At 44.4% G+C, this 24234-nt stretch overlaps 2 protein-coding genes across 2 annotated transcripts; one reads left to right on the top strand and one right to left on the bottom strand.

Moving 5' to 3' along the window:
• The first annotated feature begins 2322 nt into the window (after positions 1-2322).
• On the top strand, positions 2323-17627 carry LOC117532555 (olfactory receptor 10A6-like). The gene is made up of 2 exons (XM_034195885.1): positions 2323-3610; positions 17488-17627. Exons 1-2 carry the CDS (start codon positions 2671-2673, stop codon positions 17625-17627), a joined length of 1080 nt encoding a protein of 359 aa, XP_034051776.1. The 5' UTR covers positions 2323-2670.
• A 4344-nt stretch (positions 17628-21971) lies between these two features.
• LOC117532554 (olfactory receptor 142-like) lies at positions 21972-22928 on the bottom strand. The gene has a single exon (XM_034195883.1). The coding sequence runs from the start codon at positions 22926-22928 to the stop codon at positions 21972-21974; it is 957 nt and encodes a 318-aa protein (XP_034051774.1).
• Between the last annotated feature and the right edge of the window lie 1306 nt (positions 22929-24234).

Below are 24234 nucleotides of genomic sequence, written 5' to 3'. Positions count from 1 at the left end.
GGAGTCCAGTACCTGGTGGACTGGGAGGGTTACGGCCCTGAGGAGAGGGCTTGGGTTCCAGCTCGTCATGTGTTGGACCCCCGGCTTATCAGGGAGTTCCATCGGCGTAATCCCGAGCAACCGTCTAAGACCGTCACGTCGACAGGCAGAGACACAGGGAGAGTCTCTCCTCTTACCGTCAGCTCTTCAGAGGAGGACAGCGAGGGGCCGGCTTCTGATGAGTTTGCAGATTCCCACAGGGGGCAGGAGAGGGAGGCCGAAATAACTTTTTCAGATGAGTATTAATCCCAACTCCCACCCTCCTCTGTAGATTAGCATTTAGGGACGTCAGGAGCCGTCCAATAAGGGGGGGGTTATGTCATAGTCTGCTCCATCATTCACCAGTAGTTCTCCATTCACCTGTCTCACCTGTTTTCCACACCCACTCGTTAGCTCACTCTTTTTCTCTTCTGCACCCATTAGCCTCTGCCAGTATTTAAACCCGCACCTTACACACACTCTTTGCCAGATTGTACTTTGCCTCATGCTTGTCTTTCCCGCGTTTGATACTAAATTGCCTACCCGGTTCCGACCCTGCCTGTCCTCGATCTGCCTGCTCTGCCTGTTCCCTGATCCTGCCTGTCCCTCGACTATCCTGTCTGGCCTGTTATCCGACCCTGCCTGTATCTACGCTGACCGCCTCGCTTACTCCCTGACTCTCTGCCTGTCCCTGACTCACCTTCTGCCCGCTGTCCTCCGGTGCGTTAAACTGCTCGGTTGGTATTCCTCAGATCCAGTGGAATCTCCAATAAAGTTTATTACCAATTCTCCTTGGTTTCTCGAGTGCTGCATTTGGGTTCTCCTTAAGGTTGTGACAACTACCTGCTTATTAAAAGACACCTAAACAATAAGTGTCGCTATGCAACCGGGTGAGGCCACAAAGTATAGCGCATGCATTTGTTTGCATGCCCACCGGAACCCCGAGGCATTACCAACAGATCAACGCACAATCAACCCATACAGGACATCTCTTTCTCCACATTACGTGTTAGACATTATAATTGACTATTCTTGTCTGTCACATACTCTTCTTGTCTGTCACATAAGTGGCGCAACTGAAGCGGTATTGCGCTAAAGGGAAATTATTTTGACCGGACATTTTGACCGAAGAGATTTAGATTTGCCGGCTAACGGAACTCTGACGTCGCCATTTTGTGTGCTTCGCGGATGCGCTCGGCTCCTCTCGACTGCTGCTCGGGTCTGCTCGGTCAGCTTCCGGATGAGGAGGCATTCGTTCGACCAACTTACAGTAGATAACATTACAAACATTTTTAACAGGGCCATAATAGTGTAAATAATGTTTGTTTTGGCAGTTATAACTGAATGTAATGTTTTCTACTTTTTTACATCTGATGAAGGCATTTGCCTTCATCAGATGCAAAGTGTCTTGACCAACAAGCATGCAAGCAAGCAAACACAAACAAGAACAAACAAACAAGTGAAATTAAGAATAAAATTGAAATGGTACAATATAATATTGTGGTGGTTCATCTTATAATTCAGTCTAGAGAATGCACCAGACAGCATCTAAGACCTGCAACAATCAAAATGTTCTAGGGGGCGGCCCCCCAAACCCTTCGTGCGTCATTTCGTCCGTGCGCATTTTTCAGGGCAATCTCTATTGAGCTCAGGGCCATCTGTAAATTAGCTTAGATGGCCCATAGGGCCATCTCCCAAAATCCTTAATGTCATGCACTGAGCTAGCAAGCTGAGATTCCACAGATTCTAGGGGTATACGTATCATCACTGAGCGATCAAAACTCGGCAGGGGAAGCAAACCCAGACATCACACTCAGGGGGCATTCTGGCTACGCATCACTCATTCACCAATGGTAATGTTTAGATGGATTGTAGGAACTTCCCTCTCTATTCCATTGGCTCTAACGGTTCAAAAGAGATTCATCAAAATCGACCGAGGGGGGCCAGAGATATGGAAAATCAACCCAAATGACCTCAGAAGTGTTTTATTTTCTAAATCTCTCTAAAAAGGTCATATTTCACTTGTTTTGCATCAATCTTGATACAGGGTACTTATTATATGTCATAGTTTGGATTCCTAAAGCTTTTAGTTTACTATCCCATCATTGAAGGGTGGTTTTCACTATAAGTAATGTTTTATTTTTGGACGGACACTATAATTTACATGTTTTTACTGTGTTCAATCTGAATTTACTTTAAAATAAAAAAAATGCTATATTGATTCTGACTTTTCTACATCCAACTCACAGGTTTATCATTACTTTGAGAAAAAAGATTATTAATTTACCCCTTTTAGAAGTGAAGATATTGTCATTTATTCTGGGAATGTCATTTTCGAGCCTGAGACCTGGAAAACAGGCTCTTGACAGGTTAAATTATATTGTGTGTATGAATAGGCTGGTCTGGGTCCTGATGGTAAGGGGCCTGGCCTGTTGGGTTCTGGTGTTCTGGAAGCTTTAAAGCAGCAGAAGTCTCTGCAGCTGACAGAAGGGACTGCAGCAGTCTGCAGCACAGCAGGTGAGAGACACTGCACTGTGTGTGATGTGCTCATGTTGCATTCATTTACAGTTCCTGACGCACTCCGGGGGGGATGGTAAGTTAAGACTGTGAAGTTCAAATGTGCTCAGATATACTAACGTTTAACCTCTAAGAATGATGTCTAATTCAACTCCACTAACTGTATCCTATTTCATTCTTGGAGCTTATTTGAATATTGGATATTTGAGGTACTTGTGTTTCATGATAACTGCATTTGTATACATTGTGATTGTTGTTGCCAACACGTCTCTGATTGTGGTTATCTGTGTGAACAGGAGCTTACATGAACCTATGTACCTTTTTCTGTGCAGCCTGTTTGTAAATGAACTGTATGGTAGTACAGGGTTGTTTCCATTCCTTCTGGTTCAGATCCTCTCTGACATTCACACTCTTTCTGCTCCGCTCTGCTTCCTGCAGATGTTCTGCTTGTACACATATGCAAATATACAATTTTGTAATTTAGCCGTCATGTCTTATGACAGATATCTTGCTATCTGTTATCCTCTGCAATATAACACTCGTATGACTTCTAACAAAGCAGTTATTCTTATTATTCTCGTTTGGTTGTACTCTTTTGTGAAGTTCTTGATAACCTTATCTTTAAACATCCGTTTGACACTTTGTGGAAACATCATTGACAGTTTGAATTGTAACAACCACCTTGTTGTGAAGTTGGCATGTTCTGACACTCAGGTGAACAACATTTATGGACTTTTTTCAATTGTTCTCTCAATCTTAGTCCCTTTGTTTCCAATCCTCTTCTCGTACATGAGGATCCTCAGAGTGTGTTTCTCTGGCTCCAAACAGACCAGACAGAAAGCTCTCAGTACCTGCACACCTCACCTTGTTTCCCTCCTCAACTTCTCTTTCGGCTGCAGCTTTGAAATACTTCAGAGTAGATTTGATATGAGCGGTGTTCCCAGTGTGCTGCGTATTATTCTGTCACTGTATTTTCTCATCATACAGCCACTAATGAACCCTGTCATGTACGGACTGCAAATGTCCAAACTAAGACACATATGTAAACATGTGCTCCGTTATAAACTGTTGGCTGGTAGGTCTAATAACTAAAGTGTCAGTGAATGATTCTCAATATCCTGTCTTGAAATGTGCGGATTAAATACATTCAATTAAATTGTAACATTTTTCAATATGTTTATACACATGCATTCCAATATTCATGAATAAACAGTCAAATGTCATCTAAATGTTAACACAGTGAAATATACACCTATATTAATAATAAAAAATGCAAAAAATTTAGGAAAATGTTGTATAGTTTAAGGTTAATATAAATAGTTTTAAAGGTGAATTGACTTTTGACCTCAAAGTAGCAAAAACACAAAGTGTGTAGAAATCTGCAAGCTAAATGTCTTGCTGCCCTTGCCTGTAGTACAGCTGCAGTAACAACGGAGAGACCCTTTGGTAGAGGGCGCTGTCTGGGCTTATAGGTAAAGGTTAGTTTTGTTTATTTATAGAGCACATTTCAGACAATTCAAAGTGCTGAACATAAAGGTCACCTATTATGCAAAAGCAACTTTTTGATGTATTTTCTCCATAAATATGTGTCCCCGGTGTGTCAGGAGACTCACAAAGTGTCAGAAAATAAAACCCTCTCTCTTTTCCTCCTTACGGTTACATTTAAAGGGCCGGACCCTAAATCAGCACTTTTTTAAACAAGGCTTAAATAGAGGGGTATGAGGCTACAATGGGTGATCTGTTTGGTATTTTGAGCAAAACACTTCAGAGACATGTTTTGTATGGCCCTATAATATATTGTTCAAATATAGCATAATAGGTGAGCTTTAACATAGAAGTTAAAAACAAAGCAAACAAAAAGGCAACTCACAAAAAAGATGACAGAATGGTTGCAGAAAAAAGTGCTTAGGTACAATATAAAAGAATAGTTAGATGATCTCAGGATATGCAGCATTAAAGAGAAAGGTATTTAACCTTGATTTAAAAGAACCCAGGGTTGGAGAATACCTCAGGTTTTCAGGCAGTTGTTTCCAGGTCTGCGGTGCAACCCCAACCCCGATGATCTGAGAGCTCTGGTTGGCTTGTTACAGTGAAGCATGTCCATGTATTGTGGTCCCAATCCATTTGTGCTTCGTAAGTTAAAAGTCATATTTTGAAGTGTATCCTTTGTGTTATTGGAAGCCAATAACACATCTCCTTATCTTTGAGAACTGGAGGGATGTGCTCTTCTAGTTTTGGTGTGGACTCTGCCAGCACGTTCTGGATGAGTTGTAGTCATCTTATTGATTTTTTTACAGAGACCTGTACAAACACTGTTGTAGTAATCAAGCCTGCTAAAAACAAAGGCATGGACTAGTTTCTCGAGGTCGTTTAGAGACACGGATGTTTTCAGTCTGGCTGTGTTTTTCAGGTGGTAAAACATTAACTTCCTTTGATGTGGGTTTGATGTGGGTTTTGAAATGAAGTCATGGTCCATGACTACACCGAGGTTTCTGACATTGTCTGATGTGTTGGACAGCATTAACATTGGCTCTGTCCCTTTTTCACCAAAAATAATTGTTCCGTTTTGTCCTTATTTTGTTGCAGGAAATGTTGGCTCGACCAGGTGCTGATTTGTTGCATGCAGTTTTTCAGAGACTGTAATGTGGTCCATAGTTGTCAGGGTTTATTGTAATTTAGATCTGAGTATCATTTGCATAGTTATAGTATGATATTTTATATTTCTTTAGGATAAGAGCAAGTGAAAGCATGTAAACATTGATCAGAGCTGAACCAACAACTTACTGGGGTCAGCTTTCTTCTAACTATTGTGGAGAAAAACACGACTCAGATCAAGAAGAAGGCAGGCAAGTGCAGCAAAGCTGGGTTTTATTCATTGCAGATACACATAGATTCCAACCATACACAATCCTGCCTCTCCGTGTGCTGATCTCATTTGATATCCTTCACATTGGTTTTTATTCAGATCCATTTTCCTGAACAACTGGTCTCATTTTCCTTACAGTCATACAGATTATTTTTGATTCAACCGCTGTGGTGTTTGGCAGTGTGTGACATCACCCAAATACCTTCATAGTACATAAAACAACACTTACAGGCCCACCCTCACATGGTTACTGTGCCGATGAATGCACACCCTCCCAGCCTGCCTATAGGCCTGTGAGATTACCTCGCATCCTGCCAGCCGCTTCTGGAAAGGGCTTTACTGTCCGAACCATCTCGAAGCACAAAAACAACTGATCAGTGTGTCTGATAGAGGCCATGGGTTCCACCTAACATGCCAACATACAAACTGGGCACAACAGACATCATTTTGCCTCCCAATCCAGTGAATAGTGTGGAAGCCCAGTTATATTGATATAACCCTTGACCTGAAGTAACTTCTGAAACAATGAAGGCTTTGGTCTGAGTCGCCTTGTAGGGTCAGCACGAAGCATCAAGCAAAAGGGGTTCACCGACAGGGCAGTGAGTCAATTGTCTCTTAGGTGTCAAGTCAATGCAAGCATCTATGATGTTCGAATGTTTGAATTAAAAAGAAAGGAACCAAGGCCTAGACCTCCAACGGCAGTCCCCATTGTGAGAAGGAGGTAGGCTACACACCATCGGGTGTTGTCTCCTGACCTCTGAAAAAACTGACCTACGAGAGGTTGGACGTGTTAACTCACTATCGAACATTCAAATTGAGAGAAGCAAGTTAATATGAACTTCAAGCTGCCAGATAATGGAGGTACCCATGGACTTAAACTATGTTGCTTTTGAGCTCTTTTCAATAAAATGATGTATGAGTTTGGGCCATTATCATGTGTGAATACAGTCGTTTGAAGATATCTTCACCGCAATATAAAATGGATACTACAAAGATGAATTGTGCTACAGGCTTGTTTATTTTTCCTTGTTAATTTTGGTTACACCAAATACCAAAAGTCCAGAAACATCACCCCCCCACAAAGTGCTTTATAACATGATGCTTGTTCACACTGCACAGTTCACAGCACAGAGGACTATCCACATGATATGTTATAAAGACTATCAATCCTTATATATATATTAGGGCTGTCAGTCGATTAAAATAGTTAATCGCGATTAATCGCAAATTAATCGCACATTTTTGATCTGTTCTAAATGTACCTTAGAGGAATATTTTTAAAGTTTGTAATACTCTTATCAACATATGAGTGGACAAATATGCTTTATGCTAATGTTTATTATCATTTGAACAATGACAAATATTCGCCTCAATTCAACCTGGAACCTCTCTCATTCAATAATACAATACAAAGTGTGTGTGTGTGTGTGTGTGTGTGTGTGTGTGTGTGTGTGTGTGTGTGTGTGTGTGTGTGTGTGTGTGTGTGTGTGTGTGTGTGTGTGTGTGTGTGTGTGCGTTGGAGCTATGTGCAACTCAAGGCATATGCTCGAACGGGAGCTGCCTGGACGCTGCAATCATGTTGCGCACTATCCGTGCTGAGTGTGCTGACTTCTCGTACAATGTCCCACTGTCTGGCTTCCTGCATAAAGTCAAGTGCTCGGCGCAGTTGTGGCGAAATGTCGCTCCTCTGTTTTCATTTAAACAGCTCCATATCCGTTAGCGCAGCTAGCTAGCACCAGATGCTAACAACAACAATGCACGTAAGGTCTCTCTCTCGTAGGGTTGCCAACCGTCCCGTATTAGCCGGGACGCCCCGTATTTGAGCCAAAAGGGGTGTGTCCCGTACGGGACTTTGTTTGTCCCGGACTCCCGTGTAAAGGGAAAAATAAAAAATATGTTTCTGTTTGCGCAATTCAGTGTGTGTTTGTGTGCTGTATGCGAAGGGCGCTACCGCTGTGTGTGTGTGTGTGTGTGTGTGTGTGTGTGTGTGTGTGTGTGTGTGTGTGTGTGTGTGAGAGATTTTCTCCGGTGGGCGGCGGGTGCGGCATCATTGTTTGTGTGGCATGTCAGCCTGTTCAGTCGTGTGGGAAAATGAGCGCTGCCGGTGGAGGAGGTGATGATGAAAGAGGAGAAGAGAGAGAGGATGTGGTTCTGGGCCCTTCTAAAAAGAAAAGACTTGTGTCTTACAACAAACAGTGGGAAGAAAAACACAGTTGGGTAAAGCCCGTGAGTGGAGATCTGTCTCGGGTCTTCTGCACCTTGTGTCGGAGGGAGTTTTCAAAAGGTCACGGTGGAGAAAACGACCTGAAACAGCATGCTGGCACAGAAATGCACAAGCGAGCAACACAAAATAAAGGTGCATCAAATATAACTAAATTCTTCGGCAGTTCAACTGCAGAACAAGACAAAGTTGCTGCATGTGAGGTAACATCAGTGTATCACACAGTTAAGTATGGTTTGAGTTACAACAGCATGGACTGCAGTAATAAGCGGGCAAGTGCCATGTTTAGTGATTCGAACACTGCAAAGAAAATGCAATGTGGAAGAACAAAGGCTGAGATGATAACAGCCTATGTGCTTGGCCCCAAAACTGTTCGGGATATTCTAAAAGAGCTGTGTCCTCCTCTCACCGAGGTCGTAGCAGGTGAGGAGGTGGAGTAACTAAAAAAGTAACTAAATCCACCAGAAACCCGAAAATCTTTGCGCGCACGCGCGCGGGGGACACATGCATGTGTCCCGTTTCTCCATTTCTGGAAGTTGGCAACCCTACTCTCTCGCTCGCTCGGGCCACACATACACACACCCTCCCGGTCCTCCCAACAGCCAGTCGGTGCCTGCCGGTGAGCGTGGAAGTGTGGTCTGCCACAAGCGGGCGGCAGGAGCGGGGCTGTCAGCATCAGCTTGTAGATGGTATTTTAAACTCGATGCGCTCTGAAACTACGGGGCGGCCGAGGACAAAAAATACACATGCGTTAATCGCGTTAAAATAATTAGTGGCGTTAATTTTTTTTTGCGTTAACACGTTATTAACGCGTTAACTTGACAGCCCTAATATATATATATATATATATATACTTTACATTTCGTTTTAAATGTATAGAAAGGCAATATATTAATATAGGTTTATATTTTTACTGTGTTTACATTTAGGTGACATGTGTCTGTTTATTTATGAATATTGGAATGCAAGTGTATATCTAATACATATTATAAATACTATGAACATAGTCAAATGTTTTACGATTTAATGAAATGTTTTTAATCAGCACATTTCAAGGCAAGATATTAAGATCCATTAACTGACACTTTAGTTATTAGACCTACCAGCCAACAGTTTATAACAGAGGACATATAGGAATATGTTTCATATGTTGCATTGGAATATCATGAATATACTTGAACGTTTTATCCATTATAAAATTCACTGCTGAAATCATTTCACTTAATCAGATCTCACATGATTCAGTTATATCTCCCACAGGCTCCGCCCTCTACTGGACTCTACTGGACTCTATGGGTACTACCTTACCCTGCGAGTATTCTCCCACTGAGACTTCTATAGACGTAGCCGGCCTTGCGCGGGCCTACCTGAATGCGCGCGCATCACACCGTATAAAAGGAGGCCTCGCCTCCTGACTATCATCCTTTTCTCTTCAGCAGCGGAAGTGATTCCACGAGAGACTGAGACGTTTGAAAGAAGAAGAAAGAGTTATCATACCTCCAGGGAGTCGCCACTGCTAGAGACCCGGGCCTGTCCTTCGTGCCCTGGCTGAAATAGCGGGTGCCGATCCCCACCACCTTTGCTTCGAGTGTTTGGGGGACCAGGATATGGCCGAGTCGGTGCCATTCACGTTGGCCATTCCTTCCGGGTCTGGCGTCCATGGAAGTCCACCGCCCAGGGCTGTACTCTCCCTGGATGATGATCATGGCGGCGGGTGTGTGGGCTACTCACTCATTGCTAGAGATGCCCCCGCCTCACCAGGTCAGAGCGATTATTGGGCCGCAAGGCCGAATAAGTAGCTTGGTCCACGGGCCTTGCCCCAGGCCCGGTTCCCCCGTGGACCGGTGCTCGGTGGCTTCACATGATATAGGGTCGACCCTACTTCATCACAGGCCGCCGCCGCTGCCCGCCGTGTGATGTCCCTGGGATATCACGCCGCGTGGCACTTTCCAAAGAGGATCGTGTTGATCTTCTGGGAGCCCCCGTGTTTACGGAGGGCTCTTTGGCTCGATCTCCTTGCTCACGGGATGAGGAGTAGTCGCAGCGTGGCTGATTCTTGCCCATCCCCAGCGGAAGAAACACTGTCCTACACTCCCCGCCCCCGCTGTAAACCCCAGTATAAGGGAGCCAGCAGGAGGGCGTGTGCACGTGAGTGGAATAAACCGAGTGCTGTCAAAGCACTGTGCGGGTTCAAGAGACGCTATTGCCGGCTTGCTGTTGTCAGAAAATACACCTTGCGTGGTATAATAGCTCCGATTAATGCATTTCACCGTTGCAATGGGAAATACAGCGTTAATACGTGGACGCGCGGCCCTCGTGAGAGTGGCTGTGGTGCGTTCAGGGACCCCCGCAGGAGAACGGTGGTTTACGTTTGTAAACTCTAGTTCTGGAGTGAGGTGTGTGTGTGGGAAAAATGCATTCAGTAAAGACTATTGCATTTATCCCAGAGTAAGAGTCATTTCTCTCCACAATTCCACTTTTCCCCATAATGTCCGTTTCAAAGAGATGGCATTGTGACGGCGCGCGCGGCCCCCCTCCCCCGAGGGCCACGGTGTGTTCAAAGACCTCAGTAGAGAGGTGAGACGAAGGGAGAGGTGCCGGCACGGAGATCCCGTGCCCGCGGCACCCTCCACCTCTTCGGCCCACCCCGTGGAACCGGTGTGCCGGCACTCACGGGGACGGCCTTTCCGTCTTTACGGATCTGACGGGCGGGGGGAGAAAATCTCTCCGCCCTGGACGAGGGGGCGAATCCCGCCTCCTCCCTGTATAATGCACAGATCACTACGTTTTCTAATAAGAATGAGGTTGATCTGTATCCAAATCTAAGTGTCTTTTGTTTCCACAAAGGCTACACTTAGGCCTACACACAATGTTAACCGTACAAATTCCCCATTCGCTGCCCCAGCTGTAGCTCCTGTAAAGGAGGTGGCTAGTGGGCATGCGCAGATGAGAGGGATGAACCGCAGGGAGTGCTATCTAAAGGGGAGCACTATGCGGGTACAGGGACATTATGGCCGGCGTATTGCTGTCAGAGAACACACTACGCCTAGAGCAAAGACTCCAATGCAGTTTACCCGTAGTGGTAAAGGCTGCATTATGGCGGAGCCCGCACTCACACAAGAGCGCGTGGCGGTGCGTTCAGGGTCCTCAGTAAATAATCGGCCCTTTCTGTGTCAACCCTCCATGGGCAAATCTTCCCTTCGCGGCGAGTTTTTGCGGCGGAACGGAACACCAGAGAGTATCACAGCTTCATAGCTGCGGCACCACACCTGAGGGCTTGTCCATTAACACAATGTTCTGGGGAATGGACACTCAGCTGCGTGCTAACAAGGTGGAGGGACAGGACGCTGAAACGGGGCTATTCACTCCAGTTTTGCAGCGTCCCACTGTACCACATGTCTATACACCGTACCACTGTATCACATGGACCACTGTCTTGTGGGTGTCCCACACCCACCTCTTTTTATGGGCATGCGAGAGGTAAATCTGTCCTCCCAGGAGGAGATGTGTTTCCTCTCAGCAGATATTCAGGCTCTGGTGCAGAAACAGGCTGTGTCTGTTGTGCACCCTCAGCACAGAGGAAAGGGTCTTTATTCCATGTACTTCCTGGTTCTCAGGAAGACAGGGGAATTCAGACCTATTCTAGATCTCCGCAGCCTGAATCGCCACATTTCCTGCAGGAAATTCCGCATGTTAACTATGAAACAGTTACTGGGGCTTGTGCAGCCAGGCGATTGGTTCACCACCGTCGACCTGAAGGATGCGTACTTTCATGCAGAAATTGCTCCAGAGCACAGAAAGTGTCTGCGTTTTGCCTTCCAGGGGATAGCCTACGAGTCAACATGCTGCCATTTTGGCTATTCCCTATCCCCATGCACATTCAGCAAAGGTGTGTCCACAGCGCTTCAACCGCTGCGCGCCCACGGCATGAGAGTTTTATTTTACTAGACGACCTCATAGTCATGGCCGGGTCCAGGGAACAGGCAATGCTTTGCACAGCACAATTGATCACACACCTGACCAAATTAGGCTTTGCGATCAATTGAAAGAGCACCCCCATACCTCACCAACAGGCGTTGTAGTTGGGAGTGGTGCTCGATGCAGGCGCGCTACGCGCCACCCTGTCAGAGAGCAGAAGTGCGTCCCTTCTCCGGGCGGTTCACAGGCTGCGACAGGGGGCGACAGTGACAGCTTTAACTGTCATGCAGACTTTGAGTCTCATGGCGGCTGCTCACATTGTGGTCCCGCTGGGGTTACTACATATAAGCCGCCTGGAGAGGTGGTTCTCCAGCCTGCGTTTGGATCCCAAGAGGCACAAACGGCGGCTGATGACCATCCCCCCCTCAGTGGAGGGCAACCTCCGGTTTTGGGGGTCCCCGGATCACCTCCGGAGGGGGTCTCCACTGGGACGGATGACCTCCTACATCACAGTGTTCACGGACGCATCCAGAACAGGATGTGGAGGGACCTGCCTGAAGAGGGCTATTGGTGGGTGCTGGGCTCTAACAGAGTCTCGACACAGCAACCTCCTAGAGCTACGGGCGGTAGTGTTAGTTCTCCAGCTTTTCATGCCCCTAATTCAAGGGAGACATGTAATGGTCAGGAGCAACAACAGCACCACAGTGGCTTATATCAACAGGCAGGGCGGAGTCCGCTCCGCCGCCTTGTTGGCCACAAAGGAGAGGCTGTGGTTATGGGCTTCAGAGGTGGTGTTATCTCTGAGAACTCTCCATATCCCGGGACTGGAGAACAGGGGGGCCAACCTCATGTCGAGGGGCGGCCCCCCAGGCGAATGGACGCTTCACCCGGAGGTGGTGAAGCAGATCTGGGCCCAGTTCGGGAGAGCGGAAGTGGATCTGTTCGCCAGCCGGCGAAACAGCCACTGTGCCCTGTGGTTCTCCATGGGCCTGAGCGACGACCCGCCCTTGCGGGTGGACACGTTTGCACACGAGCCATGGCCAAGGAAGCTGCTATACGCCTTTCCACTGCTGCGTCTCATTCTCCCTCTCCTGGGGAGAGTGAGGCGAGAACGTCTGTCAGTCATCCTAGTGGCTCCGGACCGCGTTGGGGCGCTGTGGTACTCAGAGATGACACAGATGAAGGTGGGCCACCCCTGGGCGGTTCCCCAGTTCTGAGGGGCGATGTCTCAAGAGGCATGTGCAATCGGGACGTTACCCACTCTCGGCCAACCTCTCCAGTGGCTCCTGAGAGGGACAGGCTGAGACAGGGTGGATTGTCTGACAGCGTTATTCAGTCTATCCAGGCAGCTAGAGCTGGATCCACCACAGTCTGTTACAGGCCAAAGTGGCTAGGATTCCAGTGATCAATCAATCAATCAATCAATGTTTATTTATATAGCCCAATATCACAAATGTTACATTTGTCTCAGTGGACTTCACAGTTTGTACAAAATATTAGTATGACAATACGACACCCTCTGTCCTTAGACCCTCACATCGTACAAGGAAAAACTTCCGGAGAAAACCCACAGTTTAAAGGGAAAAATGGGAGAAACCTCAGGGAGAGCAACAGAGGAGGGATCCCTCTCCCAGGACGGACAGACGTGCAATAGATGCCGTGTGTAAATTGAAAAGATAATACATTTGCAACATAGGTAGTCCAAATGTTTGGAAATGCGTGTGTGTATAATAGGAAGATGAATCCACGAGGATATCCATCCAGGACCTATGATCCAGGACCACAGCCACGCAGAGGGCCTAACACAGATAAAGCAATGGCAAAATATCCATACATATTGTTCACCTGAGTGTCAGAACATGCCAGCTTCACAACAAGGTAGTTATTACAATACAAACCATTTATTATGTTTCCACAAAGTGTCAAACGGATGTTTAAAGATAACGTTATTGTGAACTTCACAAAAGAGTACAACCAAACCAGAATAATAAGAATAACCGCCTTGTTAGAAGTCATACGAGTGTTATATTGCAGAGGATAACAGATAGCAAGATATCTGTCATAAGACATGACGGTTAATTTGTAAAACTCAATACCTCCATATGTATGCAAGCAGAACATCTGCAGGAAGCAGAGCGGAGCAGAGACAGTGTGAATGTCAGAGAGGATCTGAACCAGAAGGAATGGAAACAACCCTGTACTACCATACAGTTCATTTACAAACAGGCTGCACAGAAAAAGGTACATAGGTTCATGTAAGCTCCTGTTCACACAGATAACCACAATCAGAGACGTGTTGGCAACAACAATCACAATGTATACAAATGCAGTTATCATGAAATACAAGTACCTCAAATATCCAATATTCAAGTATTCTACAAGAATGAAATAGGATACAGTTAGTGAAGTTGAATTGGACATCATTCTTAGAGGTTAAACGTTAGTACATCTGCTCACATTTGAACTTCACAGCCTTAATTTACCATCCCCCCCCCCGGAGTGTGTCAGGAACTGTCATATCATCCCTCCACCTGGTCGTAGGTAGATATATAATCCCTCAACCTGGTCCTAGGTAGAGATGTAATCCCTCCACCTGGTCCTAGGTAGAGATATAATCCCTCCACCTGGTCCTGGGTAGAGATATAATCCCTCCACCTGGTTTTAGGTAGAGATATAATCCCTCCACCTGGTCCTGGGTAGAGATCTAATCGCTCCACCTGGTCCTAGGTAGAGATATAATCCCTCCACCTGGTCCTAGGTAGAGATATAATCGCTCCACCTGGTCCTGGTGTAAGAGTCGGTGAGGGCTGATAATTTATTCCGGGAAATTACTCAGACCTACTAATTGACCTAACCGAAGTTATTTAGTCTATGTAAGTTTACTGCTTGGCTCAGATCCACCAACGTCAGCAATATCTCACCTCTATTAACTCCCTGAAGAACCAGGTTAAATTAACTGCTGTTTCAATTCAGACAACTCTCTTAAATCTGTTTAAGCGATCCCGAAGGATTTTGATATCAGTAAATGAGGTGTGGCCCTACCTAAGTGTGAGTGTGGCAGGGTGCAATCTTACCTTTGAAGCAGGAGAGGAGAGCACAGATGTCTTTTAAATTGTCCCAATCCAAAAGGTGGGATCAGTTTATTTGAAGAAAAATAGGTCCAAACTAATAGGGTTTTTACCTTCTCTCTTTACAACATTATAATCATACTAAACATATCATGCTGTGATCATGTTCAAATATGAAACTTTAATTCACAGTTTTACATTTATTACCATATTTTTTAACTTCAACTGCCCAATTCAGTTGTGACATTTAAAATCTCCCGATAGAATTTAGAGGCATTTCCTCATAAAAGACCGGTGATAATAAAAAGCACATTCAAACTTGGGAATAACATTCAAAAACCCATACCTATCCGCATGAATTCGGAGGAAGATTCCTCACAGGTGGCGGGCCTAATATTCACACACGTTTTTCCGACACAGATGGCAGGAATAACATTAAAAAACACATCACCCATCAAATCATTCCACTCAGTTCACAAAGAAATTCACTCAGTATTCAACCAATACATTTGAGAGATATTTACCAAGTCTGAGAGAACCTTACCGAGAGCTATTAACCCAGCTCTGAGGGACAGAGCTTACCGAGAGAGAGCATACCAGGGGAACCCCCCCTCTCTCTCGCTCTCTCCCAAAAATAAAGTTCCTCCCCATCCGCCAGTGTCTTTATGCTCGAAAACAGGATAGACAAACCTAAGACACCTCCTCCATATCTATATTTGTGGAAACTGGGCATGGCCTCTGATGTACAGGACTGGACATGACCAGACATATTCTATTGGCTATGGCATAAGACACACCTTCCCATGTTTGTGTAAATAGGACATGACCCCTGCAGGACTTTCAAAATATTATTCTCGGCTATGATATAACCACCTTTATGGGGCCTCAGTGTGTTTCTCCTTAAGTCCGGAGCCCCCCTCCCTGTGTATTGCTGTGAGAGGAGAGGGAAGAAACTGCCTTCTCCCTTATCAGTGACACCCATAAATCATTATAGGCCTTACACTCAACTTAACAAACCACTTGTGTTTTGTTTATACTGTAAATATAGAGAAACCTAAAATATGAAGCATTTTCATTGTGGATTATACAAGAATATAATTGATTATATTTGATTATAACTAACTGTCGTTTTAATTATTCAACCTGATATGGAGATCTCAACACCCTCTTTTTAAAACGCAAAGTTATCAAAACAGCAACAAATAAAATTGTAAGCATACATACATATTCAAAAACCATCAAGAAGCATTCTCATTATGGGTTTATACAAGAATATGATTGATCATATTTGATTTATAATTCACTTTCGTTTTAAGTATTCACTTGATATGGAGATCTCAACACTGGGTAGAGATATAATCCCTCCACCTCGTCCTAGGTAGAGATATAATCCCTCCATCTGGTCCTGGGTAGAGATATAATCCCTCCATCTGGTCCTAGGTCTGCCCTCGGTCTCCTCCCAGCTGGACGTGCCTGGAACAACTAGTGCAGGAGTCACCAACTACATTTGTCCAAGGGCCAAAATTAATCCAAGAGACACTTTCGGGGGCCAGAGATGTTTATATATATATATATATATATATATATAATTGATTAATATGTTCACTTTATTGAAAAAATAATCTTTTTTTTGTAAACCTGTATCCATGGTAATAAAACTGAAAGCAGCCCTGATTGGCAGGGAAAGGAATACACTATTTTATTAATACCGTGTCCTGATTGGTGGGAAACGGTTGCAGGATATAAGAAAATGGTTTGCCAGGCACGCATATCTCAAATGATGTATGCGCTGCCATTTCCCCACATAAACATAACAGTCTGCAATGAAACAAGAAGCGTCTAAATGAGCCCTGAGCGAAAAAATGCTAACACACTTAGCACAGAACTCACTGTAGAAATACTTTATTACTTATCGGATTTGCACAAACAATATATCAGCTAGCAAGATGAGATTCCACAGATTCTAGAAGTATAAGTATCATCACTGTGCGATCAAAACTCGCCAGGGGAAGCAAACCCAGACATCACACCACGTAGCTTTACGGAGGAAAAACGGGAGAAATGTCTGACCTTTTGCTGTTTCTGATCAAAAGTTGTGTTCAATGGCATTAAAACGAGAAAAACGCTGCTGAAGGTTAATCCATAGGTTAATCCAATGTGTCTGTGTCACTTTGATATGATTACTGATAATCCATCTTCATATTTATATCAATAACGGAGATTTCATATTAGCTGCTACCAGAGTGTATGACAGCTTCCGATTTAGGGCATTCTGGCTAGGAATCACTCATTCACCAATGGGTAATGTTTAGATAGATCTTAGGGACTTCCCTTCGATTCTATTGGCTCTAACGGTTCAAAATAGATGTTAATCATCAAAATCGACCGAGGGGGGCCAGAGATATGAAAAATCCACCCAAATGACCCCAGAAGAGTTTTTTTTTTCTAAACCTCTCTAAAAAGGTAAAATGTTTTCCACTTGTTTTGCATCAATCTTGATACAGGGTACTTATTATATGTTATAGTTTGGATTCCTAAAGCTTTATAGTCTCCGATCCCATCATTCAAGGGTGGTTTTCACTATAAGTAATGTTTTATTTTTGGAAGGACACTAACATTTACATTTTTTTACCATGTTCAATCTGAATTTACTTTAAAATAAAAACATATCTATATTTTCTACTTCCAACTCACAGGTTTATCATTGCTTTGAGGAAAAAGATTATTAATTTAGCCCTTTTAGAAGTGAAGATATAGTCATTTGTTCTGGAAATGTCATTTTCGAGCTCAGGCTCAGGGCTTAACAAGTTAAAGGGTTAACCCACACAAGGCTCCTGGACTTGATGGCATCCCTGGTCGTGTTCTCAGGGTGTGTGCAGTCCAGCTGGCAGAGGTGTTCACAGACATCTTCAACAGGTCCCTGCTGCAGTCTGTAGTCCCCACATGCTTCAAACTCTCCACCATCGTTCCTGTCCCCAAAAAGTCAAAGATCACCATCCTCAATGACTACCGCCCGTAGCACTCACCTCCATCATTATGAAGTGCTTTGAGCGGTTAGTCAAAACCTTCTTCATCACCTCCTCCCTCCCTGACTCTCTGGAACCCCTGCAGTTTGCCTACAGAGCAAAGAGGTCCACAGACGACGCCATAGCCCTCACCATCCACACTGCTGTGACGGCCCCAGAGCCTGTGTGCAGGTGTGTTTCAGGTCTTACGGTGGGGTGGAGCTGAAGAGGCCAATCAGCGCGATCGCGGACACCTGGCCAGAGCCGAGGTGCTATTAAGCCCAGCTGCCCGGAGTCACGGGGAGGCCCTGACTCTCTCCAAGCCGGCCGCAGGAGGAGTAACACGGCGATCCTCTCCCCTCGTCCATCCATCTTGTACTCTATACTGAACAACCTAAATAAATGTGCAGTGGTTTTTGGAAACTCGTGTACTTCTGGTCATCTTTCTGTTGTGGCCTACGAGCCGGTCATAACACTGCCCTCTCACACCTGGACCAGAGGAACACATATGTGAGAATGCTGTTCATTGATTACAGTTCAGCTTTCAACACCATTGTGCCCTCCAAGCTGGCCATCAAGCTCAGAGAACTCGGGCTCAACAGCGCCCTCTGTGACTGGATCCTGAAATTCCTGACGGGCAGACCCCAGGCAGTGCGGGTGGGAAACATCACATCCTCCACCCTGATCCTCAACACCGGAACAGCGGCTCTTCTTCCTCCGCAGGCTGAGGAGGTTCTCCATGGACAGGATACTCTGCAACTTCTACAGGTGCACCCTAGAGAGGATCCTGACTTTCTACAGGTGCAACAAAGGGAGCATCCTGACCTTCTACAGGTGCACCATAGAGAGGATCCTGACCTTCTACAGGTGCACCATAGACAGCATCCTGACCTTCTACAGGTGCACCATAGAGAGGATCCTGACCTTCTACAGGTGCACCATAGAGAGCATCCTGACCTTCTACAGGTGCACCATAGAGAGGATCCTGACCTTCTACAGGTGCACCATAGACAGCATCCTGACCTTCTACAGGTGCACCATAGAGAGGATCCTGACCTTCTACAGGTGCACCATAGAGAGGATCCTGACCTTCTACAGGTGCTCCATAGAGAGGATCCTGACCTTCTACAGGTGCACCATAGAGAGGATCCTGACCTTCTACAGGTGCACCATAGAGAGGATCCTGACCTTCTACAGGTGCTCCATAGAGAGGATCCTGACCTTCTACAGGTGCTCCATAGAGAGCATCATGACCTTCTACAGGTGCTCCATAGAGAGCATCCTGACCTTCTACAGGTGCACCATAGAGAGGATCTTGACCTTCTACAGGTGCACCATAGAGAGCATCCTGACCTTCTACAGGTGCACCATAGAGAGGATCCTGACCTTCTACAGTTGCACCATAGAGAGGATCCTGACCTTCTACAGGTGCTCCATAGAGAGCATCATGACCTTCTACAGGTGCTCCATAGAGAGCATCCTGACCTTCTACAGGTGCACCATAGAGAGGATCTTGACCTTCTACAGGTGCTCCATAGAGAGCATCCTGACCTTCTACAGGTGCACCATAGAGAGGATCCTGACCTTCTACAGGTGCTCCATAGAGAGGATCTTGACCTTCTACAGGTGCTCCATAGAGAGCATCATGACCTTCTACAGGTGCTCCATAGAGAGCATCCTGACCTTCTACAGGTGCACCATAGAGAGCATCCTGACCTTCTACAGGTGCTCCATAGAGAGCATCCTGACCTTCTACAGGTGCTCCATAGAGAGCATCCTGACCTTCTAGAGGTGCACCATAGAGAGCATCATGACCTTCTACAGTTGCTCCATAGAGAGCATCCTGACTGGCTGCATCACGGCCTGGTACGGCAGCTGCACCGCCCTCAATCGTAAGGCTTTATAGAGGGTGGTGAAAACTGCAGAGAACATCACCAGGACGGAACTGCCATCCCTGGAGGACCTTTACTCCCAGCGGCTCAGGAAGAAAGCCCTCAGGATGATCAAAGACCCCCATCACCCCAGCCACAAAATGTTCTCTAAATATCATACCAACCAATAACTTGTATAGACTCTTATTGCACTATTTCACTTTTTGTACTATTTTTCTTTTTGTATTTACTAGGGCTGTCAAACGATTACATTTTAATCAGATTAATCACAGCTTAAAAATTAATTAATCATGATTAATCACCATTCGAACTATGTCCAAAATATGCCATGTCTTTATGTATATTGTTGTGGGAATGGAAAGATAAATGAAAGAAGGCGGATATCTCCATTTAACATATGTATGTTTATTATAACATTTTTTCTGCGTGTCAAAATGAAAGACAGCCCACACACCTTTCAATCATCAAACCGTGGGGTCTTAATTCATTACGTGTTGATTTCTATCAACGGGGGAGTACTTCAGGAAAGTCGACGGGGGGGGGGGGTGAACGTTGTGATCAGCTGTTTTAGCGCAGTTCTCCAGTGAAGGGGAGGAGTCTCCCTCCGCAGCCGGTTGGCGTAGTTTTTTGGCACAATTCCGTTGTACAGACCGACGTTAACAGCAGCCCTGTCTGTGCACACGGAGACCGACTCTGTCGTCCGGTGATCTAACCGCATTCTGGAAAAGCTTCACAAGTACGTCGGTACGCAAATGCACTTTGTGACACAAGTGCTGGTACGCATTTCAGATTACGCCTGTACTACAGCAAAAGTATTCTCCGTCGGGACTTCCTGCAACAACACCACGCCGTTATCTTGATTCTGATTGGCCAGAAGACATTATCAAAGATGCTCTATTGAGAAGACGATCACTACGTGACAAAGTTTTCAAAACCGTTTCTGGTCTTCGGTATTTCCAGACAAGTGGCTGAAATCAATCTGACTAACTGCTGTCTGTGCAATTCTCGGCGCGAGTTCGCGGACTTTATTTTGCTTACTTTAACATCATTTTTCAAGGTGGGGCTAAGCCATTTCTTGGTATGGCTGTAGCCTACCACAGCCATACCCTGGCGCTGCCACTGGTGGGATGTATGTGGCGGGCCATTCTGCACATGCGTTAAATGCGTTAAATATTTTAACATAATTAATTTAAAAAATGAATTACCGCCGTTAACGCGATAATTTTGACAGCATTAGTATTTACTATTCACTTGCACTATATTTTTCTGTTTATCTGTTTTATTGTGTTGCACTGTTGGAGGAGCCTGTGACCTAAGATGTTCATCGTCATAACTGCACTATAGCTATGTTCGTATGACCAATAAAAGCCTTGAACCTTGAACCTTGTCTAACAAAACCGATGTGTCCCAGCACATTTGTGCTCAGGCCTTATTACCATATTTAATATATGTGATATTGGCGTGGGGTTAATAAGACAGTTATTGTTCCAGGGACTCAACCGACATCAGCCTGGCAATGTGTCAAAGCCACCTAACGTTACCTTTTAGCTCATTACAACACAACACACATTACAGCTCAGCGTCTTTCTATCTGCTGAGTTTCCATATCTACATGTGGAGAGGGGACATCAGTTTGCAGGATGTGATGCAGGTTTTGGACAACAGTGAAGGATCCTGGGTAATTAAGTCCCATGACACATTTGTCATGACGTGATTTCCAACAATCCATTGTTTAAATGACTCCACAGAAACAGCATTTTAATGAGCAATGCCCAGCTTGCTTTGTCGATTGCTTTCACAACGTCTAGAGTGGGGATTTTTTATTCTCATTTTATACTTTATGGATCCAGTTTGAATTGAGCGAATAAGGGATGAGATAACTGAATCAATAAAGGTTGCTAGTGCTTTGCTGATGACATTGCTCTTTTCAATAAAATGATGTATGAGTATGGGCCGTTATCATGATGTATGAATACAGTCATTTGAAGATACCTTCACCGCAATATAAAATAGAGACTACAAAGATGAATTGTGCTACAAGCTTGTTTATTTTTCCTTGTTAATTTTGGTTACACCAAATACCAAAAGTCCAGAAACATCACCCCCCCCCACAAAGTGCTTTATAACATGATGCTTGTTCACACTGCACAGTTCACACGACAGAGGACTATCCACATGATGTGTTATAGAGACATCATTAAATGTACTATCAATCCTTATATATATATATATACTTTACATTTCGTTTTAAATGTATTCAAAGGCTATATATTAATATAGGTTCATATTTGCACTGTGTTTACATTAAGGTGACATTTGTCTGTTTATTCATGAGTATTGGGATGCATGTGTATATATAATAAATACTATAAACACTATGAACATAATACAAATGTTTCCCATTTCATTACAATGTTTTAATCTGCACATTTCAAGACAAGATATTAAGATCCATTCACTGACACTTTAGTTATTAGACCTACCAGCCAACAGTTTATAACGGAGCACATGTTTACATATGTTTCTTAGTTTGGACATTTGCAGTCCGTACATGACAGGGTTCATTAGTGGCTGTATGATGAAAAAATACAGTGACAGAATAATACGCAGCACACTGGGAACACCGCTCATATCAAATCTACTCTGAAGTACTTCAAAGCCGCAGCCAAAAGAGAAGTTGAGGAGGGAAACAAGGTGAGGTGTGCAGGTACTGAGAGCTTTCTGTCTGGTCTGTTTGGAGCCAGAGAAACACACTCTGAGGATCCTCATGTACGAGAAGAGGATTGGAAACAGAGGGACAAAAACAGATAAAGCAGTGTTAAAAAGTCCATAAAAGTTGTTCACCTGAGTGTCAGAACATGCCAACTTCACAACAGCATAGTTAGTACAATACAAACCATGTATTATGTTTCCACAAAGTGTCAAACGGATGCTTAAATATAACGTTATCGGGAACTTCACAAAACAGTACAACCAAACCAGAATAATAAGAATAACCGCTTTGTTAGAAGTCATACGAGTGTTATATTGCAGAGGATAACAGATAGCAAGATATCTGTCATAAGACATGACGGTTAATTTGTAAAACTCAATACCTCCATATGTATGCAAGCAGAAAATCTGCAGGAAGCAGAGCGGAGCAGAGACAGTGTGAATGTCAGAGAGGATCTGAAGCAGAAGGAATGGAAACAACCCTGTACTACCATACAGTTCATTTACAAACAGGCTGCACAGAAACAGGTACATAGGTTCATGTAAGCTCCTGTTCACACAGATAACCACAATCAGAGACGTGTTGGCAACAACAATCACAATGTACAACATGGCAGTTATCATGAAACACAAGTACCTCAAATATCCAATATTCAAATAAGCTCCAAGAATGAAATAGGATACAGTTAGTGGAGTTGAATTGGACGTCATTCTTAAAGGTTAAACGTTAGTATATCTGAGCACATTTGAACTTCACAGTCTTAACTTACCATCCCCCCCCGGAGTGTGTCAGGAACTGTAAATGAATGCAACATGAGCACATCACACACAGTGCAGTGTCTCTCACCTGCTGTGCTGCAGACTGCTGCAGTCCCTTCTGTCAGCTGCAGAGACTTCTGCTGCTTTAAAGCTTCCAGAACACCAGAACCCAACAGGCCAGGCCCCCTTACCATCAGGACCCAGACCAGCCTATCATCAAGAAAGTCATGTTTGGAGCAAGCCAATCTTTAGTTGACACATGTAAACGGTCAAAACATTGTGTGTTTTGCTTTGACCTATCAGCTATGCTTTTGCAATATAGCGTAACAAATGACATGGGGTTTTCGGTCCAAAAGTGTTAGAGATCTACTCTTTAGGAGGAGATTGTAAAAGTTCTCTAAAAATATAGATAAAAGCACATTTTGATGGTCTACTTCTGGTTAGGCTGGCCTTATGGGAGCCAATGTGATATGTTTGTAATGACAAGAGCTTTGTGTGTATTGAATTGGTAAAATAATTGTCATCGGTTAAACCTTTTCTTTAAACCTCTGGACAATCTTCTAAGATACAATCCTTATGTCGCCGGTTAAAACCGTAACTGCCCTCTTCAGTTGCAACACAAAATACTTAGAGTGCTTCTATGGTGAACTACCCAATGAAACCATGTTATTATTTTCCCTCTTACTGTGGCTGACTTTATATCCTACCAGCAGAAGCAGAATAAAATGCACACCCATTAGCCTACTATGTGTATAAGTGTCATTTTCTTCCGATGGAGTGAATGTCCAGACTTGCCTCAGATTGTACAGTCAAAGGAAACTGGAAGCTTTCAGTCATTTTGAGTCAGGGCCTCCTGCTTACTCCTGAGTTAACCCGTCTTTCTTCTACTAAATAGTGACACCTATAGAGTGGTGCAGGAACGAGTCCTAAAACCCAGAAGTGAGTTAGCATTTTACCACTTTACCCTCGTCTCAGAGTCAAAGTTTTTTTAACTAGTTTTTGGAAAATAGCTGGAAATAAGGTCTGTGGTTGACACAAATTTAAGAGACGGATCACATTAAATCCATCAGCAGTGACCCCACTTAGTTAAAACTGAACTAACTGACTGCTAGGGTTAACTTTGATTTAAACATTTGTAGAATACTAAGAGCTTTATTGAGTAGGTGTAACTGTATTAAGGGTTAAACTCATAACTTTATAACTTAGGGTTTAATGTAATTGTAAAACCATTGGGCCACTGAAAAGACACAATAGCAAC

Source organism: Gymnodraco acuticeps, unplaced genomic scaffold (genome assembly GCF_902827175.1).
Source record: "Gymnodraco acuticeps unplaced genomic scaffold, fGymAcu1.1, whole genome shotgun sequence".
NCBI lineage: Eukaryota > Metazoa > Chordata > Actinopteri > Perciformes > Bathydraconidae > Gymnodraco > Gymnodraco acuticeps.
Note: the sequence above shows the minus strand (reverse complement) of the source record. Positions and strands in the feature narration are given on the sequence as shown.